The sequence below is a fragment of the Argiope bruennichi genome, chromosome 1 (genome assembly GCF_947563725.1).
Source record: "Argiope bruennichi chromosome 1, qqArgBrue1.1, whole genome shotgun sequence".
Classification (NCBI taxonomy): Eukaryota; Metazoa; Arthropoda; class Arachnida; order Araneae; family Araneidae; genus Argiope; species Argiope bruennichi.
In genome coordinates this window covers 12,775,519-12,795,034 of record NC_079151.1, presented here as the reverse complement: position 1 = coordinate 12,795,034, position 19,516 = coordinate 12,775,519, and the positions used below count along the sequence as shown (strand labels likewise).

At 31.0% G+C, this 19,516-nt stretch overlaps 1 protein-coding gene across 1 annotated transcript; it reads right to left on the bottom strand.

Annotated features, from left to right (window-relative positions):
- Positions 1-265: 265 nt before the first annotated feature.
- Positions 266-8,489, bottom strand: LOC129967496 (uncharacterized). Its single transcript, XM_056081889.1, has 2 exons — positions 7,136-8,489; positions 266-1,758 (listed from the first exon to the last, which is right to left on the bottom strand). The coding sequence occupies exons 1-2, from the start codon at positions 7,568-7,570 to the stop codon at positions 1,402-1,404; spliced, it is 792 nt and encodes a 263-aa protein (XP_055937864.1). The 5' UTR covers positions 7,571-8,489; the 3' UTR covers positions 266-1,401.
- Between the last annotated feature and the right edge of the window lie 11,027 nt (positions 8,490-19,516).

The window sequence follows — 19,516 nt, the reverse complement described above, 5'->3', positions numbered from 1 at the left end:
ATTTATTCTAGTTAGTTAATTTAGTTATAAACATATATCTTAAATTGGGGCAGATATTTTTTTTAATGTAAATCGTTTCTTCCTCCCTTTGATTACAACGAAGTTCAAGTCATTTGTGCTGTTGTTTAGAATAACTCTGTAATTTAGATGAAAGGCAGTAATTTAGCTCTGTAATTTAGAAGAAAAGATACAAAATATCTTTTTCACACAAAGAAGCAGTAATATTTTAATACATTCTTTGATATACATTGTTTTATTTCGCCACCAAAATTTATATACATATCTGAAGACACTATCAATTAATAATGTAGTGTTCAATAGAGTTTCTTGTCGCCCCAAGAAAAGTTCAAAAATGAGAAGAGGTAAATAGGCAGGATGAATAACTTTGTCTTAACATATCTTTTGGGAAGAATATTTACAGGAACTGTCAGTTTATGTTTAGAAGACTCCAGCTCCAGCTGCGTCAGGTTAGCAACAGATTTACCATTTAAATCTGCGTTATACCGGAACAATCGCTGTCCGCGATACAAAGCAGAATGACTAAACTTGAAACACGTGACCTTTCGAACAATAGGAAAGTAGAAATGTTGATAGATCAAGAAATTACAACTGTCTCCATTTTACTTTCTCTCATGCTAAAATAAATATATGAAAAAAATATGGGAATCTTTACCGGATCCAATCTAAAATATTTAATGAAATATAAATATTTTTGAAATTTTCGAGTTACAAATTTTTTTATAAATACGCCTGTTTTTTTATAAACACAATAATTCAAAAATTCAAAGATCTGGAGAAATAAAAATTGGTAAGCAATTTTTGTATAAATAGTACGTGAAATTATCAAATTTTGGACGAGCTTCTTCAACAGAAAATCTCCCAATCTGCTTTTAAATAGATATTTCTAAAACACAAAAATATAGAAAGATGAGATTTAATAAGTAGTTTCATAATTGGAATAATAGATTTGTATCAAATTCACGGCTCAATTCCTCAACGAACTGTCAGTCTTTCGGTCTAGGTATTTATGCGCACTTGAACTAATTCAAAAGGGCAAAGATTTAAAGAGATGAAATTAAGCATGCGTTTTTCTGTTAAATAGATATTTCTAAAACATAAAAATCAAAATCACAGATCTATAGAAAATTTTGATTCAATTCGAAGTAGGAGAAAGACAATGAAAATGCATAATCGATTATCGTCGTTGTGATGTAAATCACCAAAAGCGCCACATTGTTTCAGTATACGAAGATGCAAAAAAGGAAGAGTACTGCTGCTTACTCCTCCCTTAAGTACAAGCGAGTATTTTTGAAGTCAAACTATCTGTTGATTACGAGGCTCTTTATTACTCCAAGTGATTGCCCTAGTGCAACCGCAGCTTAGCTTATGATAAATCCAGTATTACTCTTCCACTTTTACGATAGGGCGCTGTTCCTCTTCGTCGCTGAGGCAAGTATTTCTGCTAAGCAGTCCCATCTGTCCCCTGAAAAGCACCTCTGCTATGAGCCTCTCAGACAACATCTGACTGGCCTTGTCCATCTCTCTCAACTTGGAGGCAACGTAGCGTCCGAAAACCTCCTGTCCATCAGGGGGTGGAGAAGGTGGTTCCGGCTTCGGGTACCATTGATCCTCAGAAGACTTGTAGGAGAGGTTCCGATGCCTCTTGAAGGAAGGCTGGTGGTTGTTTTGACTGAAGGATGTCATCTGGTGCATGTTCTGAGGGGAGGTCTTTTGGCTCTCGGGACTAGATACCTGGAACTAAAAAATACAGTTATTGATTCTGTTTGTCGGAAATAATGAAATAAAATTCTAACATTTGCTTTGATAAGTACAAAAAACATTATCAATGCCAGTCAAATCCGAAATCATGAAGTAAAATTCTAGCTTTTGAATTGATAAATACAAAAATATTTTCAATGCCAGCCAAGTTCGAAATCGTGTAGTAAAATTCTAGCTTTTGCTTTGAAAAGTACAAAAATATTAACAATGTCAGTCTTTATACGAAGATAAGATAAACAAATTAAAACTAAAATAAGTTTAAAATAAGCTGAATTCAAATATCAGTGAAATAAATCTAATAAGAACAGTTTTCAAAAACATTTATTTGTATTTGTGAAATATAAATTAAAAATCGTTTTATTTGAATTATTATTTTTCTTTTTACTTTCTTATATATGATGTATAGATGAAGTATTGTAATGGTCAACAATTTCGAATTCACGTTTCAAGTTTCGGTCTGAAACGTGAGATTTTGACGAATCTCACGTTTCAGGCTTCCCTGGGTTCGGAAAACCAATTTTTGAAAATATGTCTCTTTGACAGTGACGAAGATAACTAAAAAATGCTTTGAGATAGATCTGGTATACGATCTTTACAACAAATTTGCTGATTTCTATCCACTTTTGAGAAAATTCTGTTCGTATGTAAGTTAACACGATAATTAGAAAACGAAGACAGCTAGAATGATAAAATTCGGTGCATAGATATTAATCTATAGAGTGAGCATCTGCCAATTTTTCAGCCAAATCCAACAAGGAGGTGTCAGTCTGTATTCACAGAAACATATAAATGCGACAATTCAAAAATGCAATGATTTAAATATATCCAATTTGGTATGCAATTTTATGACCGGAATTCTAGTTTAGAGTCGAAATTTTGTTTCAATCAGTTTGGAAAAATGGTCTAAGATTTCCCTTTTTAGACAAATTCGATTTTTATATATTACTAACCGCATGTCAGGGATTAATTGCCCAAAAAATCGCCAAGGATGACGCGATACACTCAGTAAAAATGCTAAATTGACGCCTAAGGTTAAAATTTCGTGGCTATTATACACCAATGCTATACAAGGCACTCTCTGAAATAACACTTTTATAAGAGAATATGCTCGAAAAATTTTTAGAGACCATTTTCCACTAGTTAATCGATTCATGGATTATTAACATAAATATTATATAAACGTATAATAATTTTTTTCTTAAATTCAATACAAGATCATTCTACTGATTTGGCATTGAAATATAATTAAATGAATCGGTTAACCAATAATTACTTTCAGAATGCAGCAATGAACGAATAATTTTTGAAATTTCAAGATGCTCTAAAGTTGATTCGCTTGCTAAGTTATAACCATGGAACATCAGAACAGTAAGAAATAAACAGCAAATTTTACACACTCTAGTGTCTATGATTTAAATAGTTTCTGTTCTGAAACTGAAAGAATTATGTCTATGTTCAGGCTTGCGAACTCGAAAATTCAAAGGTTTCGATAGATGGGACTTAACGTATAAACCTTAAATCAAAATTCTACATTTGCATTGTATTTGGGACGAAATCTAAGGGAAAAGGGACATTTCTGAAACGCTCACTTTATTTGCTTTGCTTTTCTATGAAACTTGGCATAAAATTATGATGGCTAACATTTTATTGTTTGTTTGTTTCTTATGGCACTTGCCACCGACAAGCCCGCTGTTACGAAGACAGCGATTTAAGCCTGAGGGGGAACGTCTCTTATTTTTTATAGCAGCGCCAACTAGGGCCAAGAGTACGACTTTGCTACTCACGCATCACTCATTCGCTTGCACAACCCCTTTTTATAGGAGGGCACATTCACACATTTCACAGATAGAACAACAGAAGAACAACCATGCCCAAACTGGGACTCGAACCCGGGACGCCCAGATCACGGGGAAGACGCGCTACCCCTATGCCAGGACGCCGGCTCTAATATTTTATAAAAATAAGCTTCGCCACTGACGCCGAATGAAAATATATGCTCTCTCATTTAAGAAACAACAGAAAGAATAATAATAGAATATAAGTTAAAAAAACATTTTTAAAAATCTTATATATTTTCATTGGAATATTTTTCTACTTTTTAGTCTTAAAATAATAGTTTATTTTTACGCTATACAATTCATCATCACGCAAATATTGTTGATTTTGCAATAATATTTTTTTAACATAAATTACCAAATGGCTCAATGTCTGAAATAGAAATTTACCTAAAAGAAATAAGTTAATTCATAATTCCTAATATAAGTTCCAGAAATATCAAATGAGTGTAACGTAATCAAAAACATGAAAGTGGTCATAATTTCTATTACAAGATTATTTATTAACACGCCTGAAACAAGTCAAGAAAAACAGAGTAAAAAGGGTAACAAGAATTCTTCGAAATTTACAATAAAAACAATCTTTGTAGTAAAAAAGTCTAAAAGTTCTTAGCAAGTTTCGGCAAATTTTGACAAACATAGCGATGCTGATATTCATTATGGCTTTCATTTAATACTATTACGGAACGCCATTTAATTTATTTCCATAATTTTTCAAATTCAATTCATTTCAATCTCCAGTTTCTAGCTATTTTACTCCAAATGGTGTATTTACTTCTGGAATAATGGGACAGACACACGTGGAAAAGGTTTAAAATATGCTTTCATCATAATAAAATGTCTAAAAGTGACTGAATGTGATTTTAAAGTTAAAACTCTTAAACCCTTGAAGCAGGAATACTATCATATACTTTACAATATTATTAGTTTCATGTTTGTAAAGACGCAAGTTTACAGTCGATTTGATGTTCCAGAATTTCAAATTTTGTACGCTTGTGTGTTCTCAATGACAATACATTATTCTAAAATTTTCAATCTTGGATATCAATTATTAATAAAATTTTTATTCCATTTAAAGCCGCTATTTGGCAAAGAATTCGAGAACAAATTGATTTTAATAATCCATAATATCTATAATAATGAATGGAAGATTAAATTATAAATAGCAATTAAAATTAAAATATACATATATACTTTTCAACAAGCTAAACTTTTGCTTACCTTGAAAAGCTAAGCTTCACTTTTATTAAATCTTGATAACAAAATTGAATCCAATCAATTTTTTAGCGTGAATTCGAATTCTGGCTTTTATAAAATTTAAAATCTATCATGAATTATTTTTTTATCAATGTGTTTGTTATAAATTAGCTTTTATGATTTTGCTTATTACTATTTTTTTGTATTTTTAAAACCTATTTTCATTCAATTCGTATTTAGAATAATCAGGCTTGCTATTATATAGAAATTATAATGTTTATTGTGAAGTTCAGAAATAACATAATTTCAGCGGGGAGGAAAAAAAAAGTATTGAAACACACAGGGAATGCCTTCTTAATTTTAGATTGGAATTTGCTGAATTTGATTTACTTTATATCAATAATATCTCCCTTGGAAAAATGGTGAATCTCTGACTAAGCAGACCAGGATGCTGCTAAAACATTGGGTGAAGATATGTCAGTAGAAAGATCAAATTGAAAAAAAAAATGTCAGTAGTCTAGCTGTCTAATAAATAAATCTGTAAAAATTAAAATTCTACGAATCATAAAATATTAAAATAAATCCACCAATGATCCAGAAGTCACAAGAAAACGGACTTCGTAATTCGTACGAAAATAGACCGGCAAAACATATTTGGGATGACATCACATCCACACAGCAGGGAAGAGTGGATAATTGACCAATGACGACAGATCCAATGTATCGAAAGGAAATATATATATATATATTAAATATAATGATATATATATATATATATATATATATATATATATATATATATATATATATATATATATATATATATATATATATATATATATTAAATATAATGAACATAACGATGCTATTTATAAACTCTCTAAAAATAAAAATGGATCCACTACTTTCTACAAATTGTCCTCTAAGCAGGCATTTCAATGCCTTACTAGTTTTTAAACATTGGACTATTTATTTGTTGACCACGTTTTTCTATTTTCTCTTATTAGAAGAAGAATTATTGTAATCGTCAATTTCATCACCGATTTTAAGAAATCTCGACGTTTCATATTTCTTTGAATTTGAAAAGACAATGTTTCAAAATTAATTTGTTTCTCAGGGAACGCGATTATTAAAAAGTGCCATGAATTAGAAGAGAAATGTTTCTCACGTTGTCTTTATACCAAAATTATAGATTGTTATCAAATTCTGATCGACGTTTTTGTCAGAGTACATGGGATACAACACAAACAACAAGTTAGATGAAATTGAGCATATATATATATATATGATAAAACTATATGCTAAATTTCATCGAAGAAAGAGAGGAGGAGAAGGATTAAAGAATTTAAAAAGTTGAAAGGATTTAAGGATTTGTTCTTAAATTTAAAATTACATATATATATATATATATATATATATATATATAAATATGATAATTCTTATCTATCATCTTTCTCTCTCTCTCTCTCTCTCTCTCTCTATATATATATATATATATATATATATATATATATATATATATATATATAATTTTATATTTAAGAAAAATTCTTTCGACCTTTTAAATTCTTTAATCCTTCCCCTCCTCTCTTTCTCTATTCCTCTACGTCTAAATTTGATTATCTTTCGGTTCCGAACGAAAACAAGTCAAAAACGCAATAAGCTAGATAAATGAAATTTTCCAACTTATATCGATGTCAAAAAAAGTGACCTTGATAAAACTGTAAAATTGTTCAAAATTTTGGACACAATCAGAAAGTAAAAAGATGTCCAAATGCATAAGAGATAATTTTTTCATCTTCCATGAAGCTTGACATAAAAGGTGTCGAATTGCGCGAGTAGAAAAATCGGAAAAACATATTTGGGTGATACCATATTTTCCAAATTACCACATTAAATCGAAGTAAGAATATTTGACCAACAATGACAGATACAAGGCACCGAAAGGAAAAAGATGAGTGTTACCACAATAGGAGAAATTTGATGCTTAGCATCCTCTTTTAAAGTCCTTGTCTCAAATTCAAATTGTGTGCATAGACAATTAGAAAAACTTATTTGGGGTGGCATGACATTCTCCAAACTTCCACACTACACCGAAGTAAAGTTATTTGACCATTAGTGACAGATCCAATGCACCGAAAGGAAAAAGATGAATATCACCACAATAGGGGAAATTTGATGTTGAGCATGTTTTTGTAAAGTTCTTACAGGTCATATTCAAATTGTGTGCGTAGAAAAATTCGAAGGGAGAATACTTCCATAGGCTAGAGATGACAGTGATCTTTTACCTGAAACAACACCAAATAAATAAAACTGCAACTCACCTCTTCGTCGAACTCATCGCTCATTTCTTCTCTCTCATAGTTCTCATCAAAGTCCACCCCCAGCATGCCTTGCACATCAACTCCATCCCCGGTGACATCGATGATGGGCGGTTCGGACTCTTGGTCAGCGATGAAATGGAACAGTTCAAAGTACCAAAGAGAAGGGACGTACACAGGTTCGCCTGTCCTTCTATTCATTTCCTTGGACTTTTCCACTTTTCGCAGTTCCTTCCTGTAGTTAGTCCGTAGAGCATTGATCTTTCGCTTCACCATCTCCACGTCCGCATTCGGGTAGATCTCCCGCAGCTTGGCCACCATCCTTCTGTAAGCCACGTTCTTTATGGCCTTGTTGTTGTAGTGGGAAGAGCGCACCTTCCACAAGGACGGCTCGCTGCGGTAGATCTCGATGAATTCCTGGATAACCCGGCGTTCCATGGTCAGGAGGATTCTAAGAATAATCCTGGTCACTGTGCAAATGTGCCACGAATCAATGCTCGTCTAAATCCTAGCGAAATTAGCCACGACTTGTCTTATATTCACACCTGGAATTCTAATCAAAACAAACAAAGCAACGTTGAGGAACCTTGATCTTGGAAATCAAATGATATAAAAGATGATTCGTAGAAAAAAAAAAGAATCATCTGAAAATTGTCTTTGAAGATAATTTATCAATGGCATATAGATCTTCTCATAATAGTACGGTTTAGTGAGCAATATTTCCTAACAGAATCCGTTTTTACAAGAAACATATGGGATGGAGCTCAGAAATGCTGTTATATTCGAGTAATTAATAAACTAATATACAAATGCTAAGCGACTGCACGAATCAAGCAACACATTTTACAAACAAATTAAACTAACACTTTCAATCATATCAATTTTATAACATTAATTTTCGCTTGCAATTGAAAACAACATTTTCTATTACTTTCAAAATGCTCTCAGATTTTCACCATTTAATTTCCAAATTATTAGAAAACGAAATCCCATAAAAAATTTTACCAAAAAACATACAAGCACAATTTTCTGCTTTTACAAAAATTCGAAAAGATTTCAGCACAGAAATGTCCTGTCATAAGAATCGAAACGGGGAGGTGAAAACCAAACGAACGAAATTCTACATCACGCCATTTTTATTGAGACTTCGAGCATGACGGCTGAAAACTTCACACAAAAGAATCTTCTCCCACAAGAGAAACTGAAAACATCACAGCAATCATGCTCACTCTCAGATTATTAATATTTCTCGAAAATCTGCCTACTCGTAAAAGTACATAATCAACACTTGTCAATGCGCTTGTCAAGCCTTCAATGACAAGTTGACCCAGATCGAAGACCTTCAAACACCCCTTCCTACCAGAAGCAGAGTGGCATCGTCCGAAATATTCGCGCATGCGCCTTTGTCACGCACCTTTACATTTCGCTTTCTCTTCTCAAGTGCACTGACAAGTCTGACAAGCGAAGCGTTTTTCTCTGCTTCGTCAATAAGCCGTAACGGCGCGCGCTCACGACAAAACGAGAGGAATTCTCCAGAGCGAGCATACACACACAGTGAAGCAATTCCGGCTCGATAACCCCCACCCACCTACCCACGAGTTTGCGATCGAAAATTGACCAAATATCGTCTGGATTGAGGAGCAAAAATGAACAGGGAAGAGAAAAAGTGCGTTCGATTTTATTTTTGTTTTGGGAAGAATCCTCTCTCGATATCTGCTATGTGAAGCAAATTTTTAAGGAGAAGGAATTTCTCTCTCTCCCTCCCTCTCTCGGTTATCCTTTTATGACTTGACTGCTTCGGCAAATGATGTCGGCTGCTCAGAGTCGGGATCGATTTGTCAAGCGGAGAGGGAGATAATTCCGAGGAAGGATAAAATTCTTTATTCCTTTCAGAAGAGTGGCGAAGGAGGATAGATGTCCCGGATGACAGTCTTGAAGGCATCGCGAACACAATATTTGGGATTTTTTTTTTTTTTGCATATAATTCTGAGTTATTTTTATAGATAGAGAGGAATATTAATAAAAGGATTCGAGTGCCAATTACCTCAGAGACGCCACTATTTCATTCTTCCCCCCCCCCATTAACTGTACATTTGAAACGATTACAAATTCAAGCTTTACTGAGTGTATAATTGATACAATACTTTCATTTAATAAAAATACAATAATTATATTGCAAATTATAGGATATGCATTTTTATTACAAATACGAAGAATTTTTTTACATTTTTAAATGTAATAAAAGACTGATAATATTTAAATTCAAAAACAATATAACAGATTCAGTATCGAGAATAGATTGGCAGTTTGAAGAAGAGAATGAACAACTCGGTGAAAAATAATATATATATACTTACTTTTCTTATTTATTTATTTATTCATAGCACAATTTTTATATGAGATTCTTTACTTTATGTAGTAAATTTTTTTTATTCCATTTTTCCCACACCTAATAATGACCGTTTGTATGATAATAATAATAATAATAATAAAAATTGGGGGGGAGAAAGTATTTCGTTATCTTGATGCTTGCTCTTATTTTTCAAACCGTTGATTTAAACATATTATACTTTTCAAATATGTTGTGTCGAAATTATATCTTGGAAATATGCATATTTTCCCAAATTTAGAATATTTAACCGAAGTTTCCATAAAATGCAATAAGATTTATTGCAAGTCATTCAAATTTTAAATTAATTTTGATTAAGAAGTACAATCTAAAACGATGCTCTAAAAATCTGCGCCACGTGATTTCTTTCACTATAAATGAAGGAATGAAGTAGCGCGAGAGTTCCCCTTTGCACTTTTTCGCCTACTTGTTCATTATAGAAAACTTTGTTGTTTGGAGTAAAGAATCGACTAAGCATTCTCAGATCTACATTTCTGACGTTTACTGATCTATAGTTTCTGACATGTCGAATTTTATTCAAGTAGTTTATAGAGTTTTTGATTTATCATATTCATGTACAGGCAGACAAATGAGCAATACTTTGTTCTGACATATCAAAATTTTGACATATATTTAAAATTCTCGTCGCAAGTTATATATCAAATTTCATTCGTATAGCTCGTTGCGTACTTGCTTTATCTTGTTCTCTTGTACATCAACGGACTGGCAGATTTTCTATTAACGAATTCCGCCCGAAATTTGTCATTTTGAATTATCCATTTCAACGACTGATATAATTCAATATTTTTTTTTAATCAGGAATTTTTTTAAGCATAATGAGTCATTCAAAATTGCAGGTCGGAATTTTGTAACAATTACAGTAATTTTTCTTTGTAAACTTTGCATACGGACAAGTAAAAATATACAAAATTTAAGCAATTCTTCGACAAAAAGTCGGAAACTTAAATGCATTTATTTGGAGCAATTTATATGGAAATATTCAGATTTAGAAAAACAAAAAGGAACAACAACCTCATTGAAAATATTCTATTTCAGAAGTAGAATCTTAATTTTTCGTATTTCTTGATAGAATCATTCTTCTCTTAACCTTTCCTTTTGACACAATATGTTATTTCATACTTAAATACTTGAAAGAGGTGAAACCTTATATAAACAAAACCCTTAGCAATGCACTAAATTAATGCAACTAAAAATTTTAATTTTTTTCAGTTTGATGATGAAGAGAACAGTATCTGGAATGAAGTAAAACTTTTCTTTTACGGGTTTTTAATCAATTTGACTTATTTTATGTTTGTTAAGATAAAATTTTAAATTTTTAGTACTTAAATTATAAGATAATTCATTCATTTAATCCAATTCACCCAATTTTTATTCTGAGAACAAATTTCTGAGTCTCGCAATATTCCCAATTCTGAAAAATAAATTAAAATCTAAAATGTGGAAAATAATTAAAATAAAAATCTATCTTTTAAAAGTTGTTAGAAGTGTCCTTTTAAAATCTTTTTTTATTAAATTTATTGAGTGTAAGAATTTTCAGATGATATTTGCGCAATAATTTTGCTTGTTTGTTTTATATAAATGTAGGAATTATAACTATTCAGATAATAGTCTCATCTCACCTTCCCAGAAAAAAAAAACACACATATAAAAATATTTAAATAAAAAATCATGTTTTTTATCTAGAAATTTTAAATAAAACTTTTGAAAAGAATTGTTTTAATGTGTCTGCATTTTGAAAGAATACTTGCATTGCTTTAAATGTAAAGAATCAAATAATGATAGGATAGACTGGGAAAATTTTGATGAAGTATGAATGAAAGATGGTAAAAAGCAGTTGATATAAATAAATGCATTTAAGATAAATCCACACTGAAAAAAAATTCATTGAAGCACCTGAAAGCATACAGGAAATTAAAAACACAATGCACCAAATAAAATCAAATTGAAATATCCTTTCGTAGGTTCTGAAAATTATCAAATCAGAAAAATAAGATTAAATTAATGCAAAAATGAAATCCTACTAGAAGATTTGTTTTTAATTTTAATGTATTACAGGTGCCCCAAAAGTTTCTTTCCCGTCGCGCTATGAATGGCCTTATCTGGCTCTGCTTATGCAAACATGAAGAATTAATTTATTAGCCGTGAATGTCATCGGTTTCAGTCGTACTAGAGCTCTTTTAGAGCACGTTTCGTTTGTGCCACCCCCCCCCCCCCAAAAAAAAAATTCTTTTGTCCCTTTGGTGTCCATCGAAAAGGCGTAATTTTTTATGAGCTCCTTCCTCAAGGTGAAACAATAAATTCTATGCAATACTGTCTTCAACTGAATCAATTAAAAGCTGCCATAGGAAAAAAACAAAAAACCAAAAAAACGGCCAGAATCAAGGAACTGACGAGGCGTTGTTTTTCATCATGACAACGAGAGACCACATATTGCATTAGTCGTAAGAGAGAAGCTCTTACAGTTTGATTGGATGTTTTACCGCATCCTGTATACTCTCCAGATCTCGCCCCATCTTATTATTATTATTTTTTTCTGTCCTCTTTGCGATAAGCGCTTTAAATCCATCAGCGAAATAAAAGCGCACCTCGAGGATTATTTCTTGTCCAAAACACAACAATTTTGGAAAGGATGCATAATGAGGCTTCCTGAGAGATGGAAGAAAGTAATAGAGCAAAAGGGTTCTTATATAACAAAATAAATAATAGCTTAAACAGTAAATATTGTGTATTCATTTCATACTAGAAATAAGAAATAAACTTATGGGACACCATAATACATTCCTTAAAGGCAGTGGTTCTTGTGACGCAACGTGTGTGTGTGTGTGTGGGGTCTTTCAGATCCACCTCGATTACGGTCCTTAAAACCCAAATAAGCCTTTGTTGAAAAATTTATGCAAATACGTAAAAAATTACATTTTAATTGTTTTCAAAAAATTATTATTTTCGACCCACTGAATTTCACCCAAAATAATAATAAAAAATAAGAACAATAAGCTTTAATTTCTGTATTGAATCTCATTTTCAAGCTTTGCGAGATCTAATACTGTAACTTTAATTATCTTAAGCAGCTGAATGAGCACTTCAAAAATTTTAGTTCATTTCTGATCTGTAAATACTTTTTCTGAGCAGTTAAAAGATAACCAATTTCGATTTCTTTCTTTTTTGAAATTCTTATCTGCGAAGCTTCGTTGCGGTTTTCTGCATTGGTAATCGCTCGAATTCGCAAACAATAATATTTTAAGAATGCATTTAAATTCATCTTTTATCCAATAAATTTAAATTTTGAAATAAACTGATTCATTGCTGTTTATGAAAACTGCATTTTTTCCAGGACACTTCAAAATAATTCGTTTTATTTTATACTAGCCGCCTTTGGCGACCAGCCGGTTCGTCAATCTTAATGTTCGTTTAAATTTTAATAATTAAATAGGTTTAACCGGAGTATAACCCCCTTCTTCGCCAAGTTTACGATAAAGCGCCAAAGTTGGCAAACTTTATTATGCACTATAATTGAACATCTGCTCCTTTGCTTTTGAACATTTAGCAAGGCCGTTGTTGGCGATTTTTAAAAATTTTGCCAAGCAGGGGTTTAGACTCCGGTCGTACCATTAAATATTTTAAGCAATTCCAACTTTAATAGATTATTCAGCAAAATATTTTAAAACTTCAAATTTTGATAGTCATATAAATCACTCATAATATTATAAAGGCCTTCAGTCATAGCGTGATATGTATCTCTCTAATTTTCTGTTACCCCTCGTAGAAATTATGCTTTAAATTAAAGTGTAAATGATTAATCTGCAATTAATATAATATTTTTTACTGAAACAAAGCATTTTTTAAAATAATATGATTACTGATAATAGAGTCACTGAGCGTTTAAACTTTATGGGCACTAAAGAATATCTTTCTTAATTTATGTAATATCTCAAGAATTTGTCAACAAAAATTTCTCAGATTCATCATGAACAGATCGATTCATTAACAATGTTTCATTTTAAATGCATCAAACACTAAGAAAATAAAATGAATCGTTTAAAATAATCGGTCGAAAACAGGTTTAAAAAAACTACTTAAAAAAAACGATGTACTTAAAACTATAAGCATATACAAAAAATATATGTAACTAACATAAATACAATTTAATTACAAAAGCATGCAATTAGCCTAAAAATAATTTAAATCATTGAAAACAGGTTACAAAAAAACTACTTAAAAAACGATGTACTTAAAACTATAAGCATATACAAAAAATATATGTAACTAACATAAATACAATTTAATTACAAAAGCATGCAATTAGCCTAAAAATAATTTAAATCATTGAAAACAGGTTACAAAAAAACTACTTAAAAAACGATGTACTTAAAACTATAAGCATATACAAAAAATATATAACTAACATAAATACAATTTACTTACAAAAGCATGCAACTAAACTAAAAATAATTTAAATCATCCGTCGGTTGTCATGCCAACAATCAGAGCAGAGTGCGCATGCGTGAATTTTCTTCGCCAGTTACGTTAATGCAAATGCGTGAATTTTTCTACGCCAGTTGGGGTAACGCTATGCAGATTATACATTTTTAATTTCCTTTATTCTGTGTTATTTTAATTCAAAAGTACTTCAGAATGAATCTGAAACATGGATTAATTAACAATGTTTAATTTTAAATGCATAAGACATTAAGAAAATAAACAGAATCGTTTGAAATAATCCGCCAAAAAATGTTAACCCTAGCCTTATTACTGCTGGGAGAAAAAAAGAACTAAAGCCTTACTCATTTGGCGGTGGGGAATATGGAAGATTTTTTTGGCTGAAAAGTTGGCGGTGGGGAAAATGGAAAATTTTTTTGGCGGGAAAGTTAGTTTTTAATTAATAATTAAAATTTCAAAAAAAGGGACCCCAGGTGCACATTCCCGAACTCTAAGGTATACATGTACCAAATTTGATAGCTGTATGTCAAATGACCTGGCTTGTAGAGCGCCAACACACACACACACACACACACACACACACACACATTGAGCTTTATTATAAGTATAGATTATGTATAATCTATCTGTATCTATACTTATAATAAAACTCAATGTGTGTATGTGCTTGGTGCTCTACAGGCCAGACCGTCAGACCTACAGTTACCAAATTTGACCTGTTTATACTTTGGAGGTTGGAAATGTGTACATTAGAGGGATTTTTTTTGGAATTTTTAATAAATTGAAAATTAAGCGAAATTTCAGCGTTTTTTCCCTATAATTTCCGAAAATATTACAGCATAAAACTGAATTATACATCGCAATGAAGTTAAAAAGATAATCATTTTAATGACACTAAAATTTTAACCACCAAATTAAATTTATATTTTAATGAATTTTTTAAAAAAATAATTTAATTATATTTTTCAAAAATTTATTTCGCACAAAATAAAAATAAAATTTAAGCTGCACAAGCACGTTGCACGTTAATGGGAAAAAATTAACTTTTATCTTTTTTTTTACTCTTTACCATCATATTGACAAAAGCTCAAATTAAAAAATAAGTTAGCTATAATTGCAAATTAAATATATAAAAGTGTAATTTTCAGCACATAAAATGAAATAAATATGAAATAATATATTTTTGAAAAGTAAATGCAAGGACACGTTTTCCATTATCTTTTACAATACCTATATTGCTTATTCGATAAAACAGTTTAATTTAAGACAAATATGTAAAAAAAAAAAAAACTTCCTTAATTAAAACCCAACAACTAATTTGTAAATCTTTATAAATGGAAATACATCTGCTAACAAATGGTCTAAATGAAACAAATAATTACATTTCATGTAAATTGAATCAATAAATGCTGATTAATACGGATTTAAAATTTTTACATACATCCTCTGCCCTGCGAATCAAATTTAACAAAATATTCTTAAAACACTAATATCTTCAATAAAAAGAGTTGCACTTCAATATATGGTATCCAGTCATTATCATTTCGAGTGTCAGGACAAAAGGAAATGGAAGAAGTCTTAAAATAAGATAGATTCGTCCCAGTTTCCAAGTACAATTTATAATAATACTAGAAAAATAGTAAAAAAGCACGGATATTTAAGCAAGTTCAATGAATAAAACTGAAGGAATTTATACATATAAAAATGGTTAAAATATCTTAGAAATTTGATTATCATATTGGTTAAAGAGAAGGTAATTCAAGGCAAAAATGTACTTGAAAAATGATAGATATATATCTTAAAATTAGGCCATACTACTTTATTCTAAAATGCTCTCTTATTTACTGATCTTTATCCCACTTTTTTATTTAATTAATTCTAATAAATATTTCAAAAACATAGATGACTATACAGTTTTTACGATGCCAGCGCAGGCATAAAAGTCCTTACAGCTCACGGTATTCCTTCCAAAAATATTCTAGATACTCTTTCCTGAATCAGCACGCATCAAAGAAATCCCACACACACGCTCAAAATAAAAATTCTGGAAAAATTTCATGGGTTATCTGTATAATTGGCGGACATATTTGCGATTAAAATTACGAATTTTCCGTGACTTGAAAAAGGTTCGCCTTAAAATTGAAAAATGTATTTTCCGGTATCCCCAGACAGTGTGTTTCAGAATTTTTAAAATTTTAATTATTATTATTTTTTAGTTTTTTTCGTTGTTGAAATTTTATTTCGGAGTTGCTTAACTCGAAAACTGTATGACAATATATATAACCTTGATTGATTTCCTTTTTTCGTCGATAGAACGAAATGTCAATAATACATTCTACCCATTCTGATCAGATCGATCTATTACTTCTGGATTTCGCAATACTTTTTTAAATGTTTAAGTGTTTCGTTAGTGCTGCCATCTATTACGTTTAATAAACAGAGATCTAAACAAAATCTCTCTCTCTCTCTCTCTTTTTTCGCTATAAATTCATTACGGTTCTTTCATAGAAAATTTGTGTCAGAACCAAAGGTGCAGCTACAGAAAACAATACCCTATACAAAAAAAAAAAAAAAATCATCTTTTTCACTTTTTTTTTCTGAAAAATGTTGAACATATTTTTAAAAATTTGAACTGGTGACTTGGAAAGAATTTTATTTTTGTTCAGTTTTTTTTTGACATTTAAACTGAGACTCACTATAATGTTGATTTCTGACATTATAGCGAGTGATTTTCATTTTACTAATAATAAAGATGATTGTGTGTGGGTCTATGTGTGTTTTGCCCATAAAGGCCCGATCGTCTGACCTAGACAAGGCTACACCAATCCTAATCGGTTTTGTCGTTCAAATATCTCAATATAGTTCTCTCCTCAATATTAAATGGGGATGCTTATAGTACTATAGAAATATTTGGAGTCAGTTCAATATGTTGTAATGCCAATGATATTTGAAATTAAGTATTATTGGTATAGAAATTATATATAAAATTTTTTTCGTGTCTAAATATTTTGTGTTTTGATAAATCACACAGACAAACAAATAGAAAAATTGTTTATATATTTTAGGCTATAAAAACAGCACTACAAACTAAGAGATATAATACACTAAACCTATATAATACCAAAAATATTGCTTAACACTATCTTTTTACAGTTAGATACAAATTTATTAACATATATAATATGCTAGCTATTTTTAAAAATATGCAGCTTATGATAAAGTAGCCACCTTTAGCAATCAGCTGGTACACCCAGATTATTGAGTTTTTAAGCTGCTAAATGCCAACGTCTTGGCATAGGGGTAACGCCTCTTCCCCATGATCTGAGCGTCCGAGATTCGAGTCCCGGTTCGAGTATGCTTGTTCCTCTTCCGTGTTCTGTCTGTGAGGTGTGTAAATGTACCCCCCCCCCCACGTATAAAGGGGTTGTGCAAGCGAATGTGACGCATGAAGTAACTAAGTCGTACTCTTGGCCTTAGTTGGCGCTTCTGAAAAAATGTTCCCTCGGCTTAAATCGCTGACAGATAACTGTCAGCGGGCTTGTAAAGTACCATAAGTCGATACGCAACAACAGGCTGTTAAATAATTAACATGAATGCATTTTTTTGAAATTTTACCTTTGTTCATACTGTGTATCAAATTAAGTTAAAATATTATTAAATGTAAGGAAAAAAATTGTTAAATTAAATGGATATCATTAAAAAAGATAGATTTTTGAACCTTGAGACGGTAGAAAGACCATTTTTATGAGACAAATGTTTTGGAAGAAATGATTTCTCTTGAATGTGTCACAATAAAAGGAAGAACACCTCCTTTTTTGCTTTGAACGAAGGTTTTCCTAATGCAACATTGAGGTTAACAATTACAGACAATCCATAAATCGAATAAGCGAGAGATTATTGTATCATTTTCACTTCATCGATACGAGTGGATTGTGTGCCTGGGCAGCTCACTGGTTTTCCATTTGTCTATGTGTCCAATGCAATCGTCGCGGCGACCTCTTACGACTGCTTCTCCGCCCTAGTAGTAGCTTGCTGGCGATCTCATCCTTACTTGGCAATCACGTAACCATCTTGGCATAGTTAAATGACAAAACTGCTGACTTACAGGAGAAGCTTATTTATAGGTACAGCAGAACTATACACCCTCGATTTCTGTGACGAATAAATTTCATTGCAAATTTATTTAATTTTCCTTGGAATATCTAAATAAGTATAATGACATTCTTCCCTTTTCTAAGATTTTCTTTTATTATTCAAGGAATACCTTTCTCCATGAAAATAAGAAACTACGGGGAAAATGCATTTTTTTTTTCAGTCCTGGTTTTTCTTTCATCATAGTGACATTACTTTGACTTTTATTTAATATATATACAAAAAATGAAATTATCTGTAAGTATTTTTATTGTAATCGTTTTGTTAATTCTTTTGTGAAAGTGTAATAGTAAAATACAAAATAACGATGAAAGTTGGATTATGAGGAAAGATAACAAAGATGTCATATGATTATAATATGATCATTTTTATTTCAAATAATTAGTCAAATCACAATGGAAAACAGTAAGAGAATATCACGCCTCAACGGAGCAATAAATTAAATAGATAAAATTGGCATGCGATTTTATTACCATATGCTAATTTTATTTCTTAACTTAAATATATGGGAAATATTATAAGGAGCTCAAACGTCTTATAATTTTTTCTTTCATGTAAGTGTACGATATATCTTAAAACCACAACAAGCTAGATATGCGAATTTTATCATATCTCTTTAACAAAATTAGAGATTTGTGTCCAAATCCACATTAAATTCGCCAAGACATCTGTTGTCTTGTTATTTTTTTATCCAAATATATGATGACAAGAAAATTTGAAACATAAACAATGAAATTCAGCACGTGATCTTGGTTCCAAAATTGTAGATCAATATTTAGCCCCGAATTTTTTTGGGGTGCTAAATTCAGATTTGCGTTTATTCAATTTTTAGCACAAAATAATAATTCATATCAAATAATTTCATAATTCTTTTCGTGCTAATTCAATTTTTAGCACAAAAATATATACTCGATTCCTCCTAATATACAGCGAAGTTAAACATAAAACGTATCATATAGTGAAAATATAAAGCAATGTCAACGAGATTTTCGTTAGATAATCTGTGACAATCAGATCTGACATATTATTAAAAGAATAACAAACCACACAGACGAGCACTTCACTTCTTCTAGTATTAAAATGTCTCTCTTTTTAGAATATGATAGAAATACAAAAATTCAGACTTTAGAAAAAATTGCAAATGCTTCTAAAAGAAAAACTAGTCCCAAAGAAGAGCAGAAATTGTTCAAATCGCTCATGCGATAGAAGTTATCAGCAATTTTGCGGTGCTAATTTCAATAATTTGTTGGACATGTATGGCTAATTGCGGGCATCTGATGAGCTCATAGAGATACAATATGTTACAAGGATAGAAAGCAATAATTCGGATTCTGATCCACCAGAAAAAGAAACAACTGTAATCTTGCCAGAAAATTTCGGCTCAT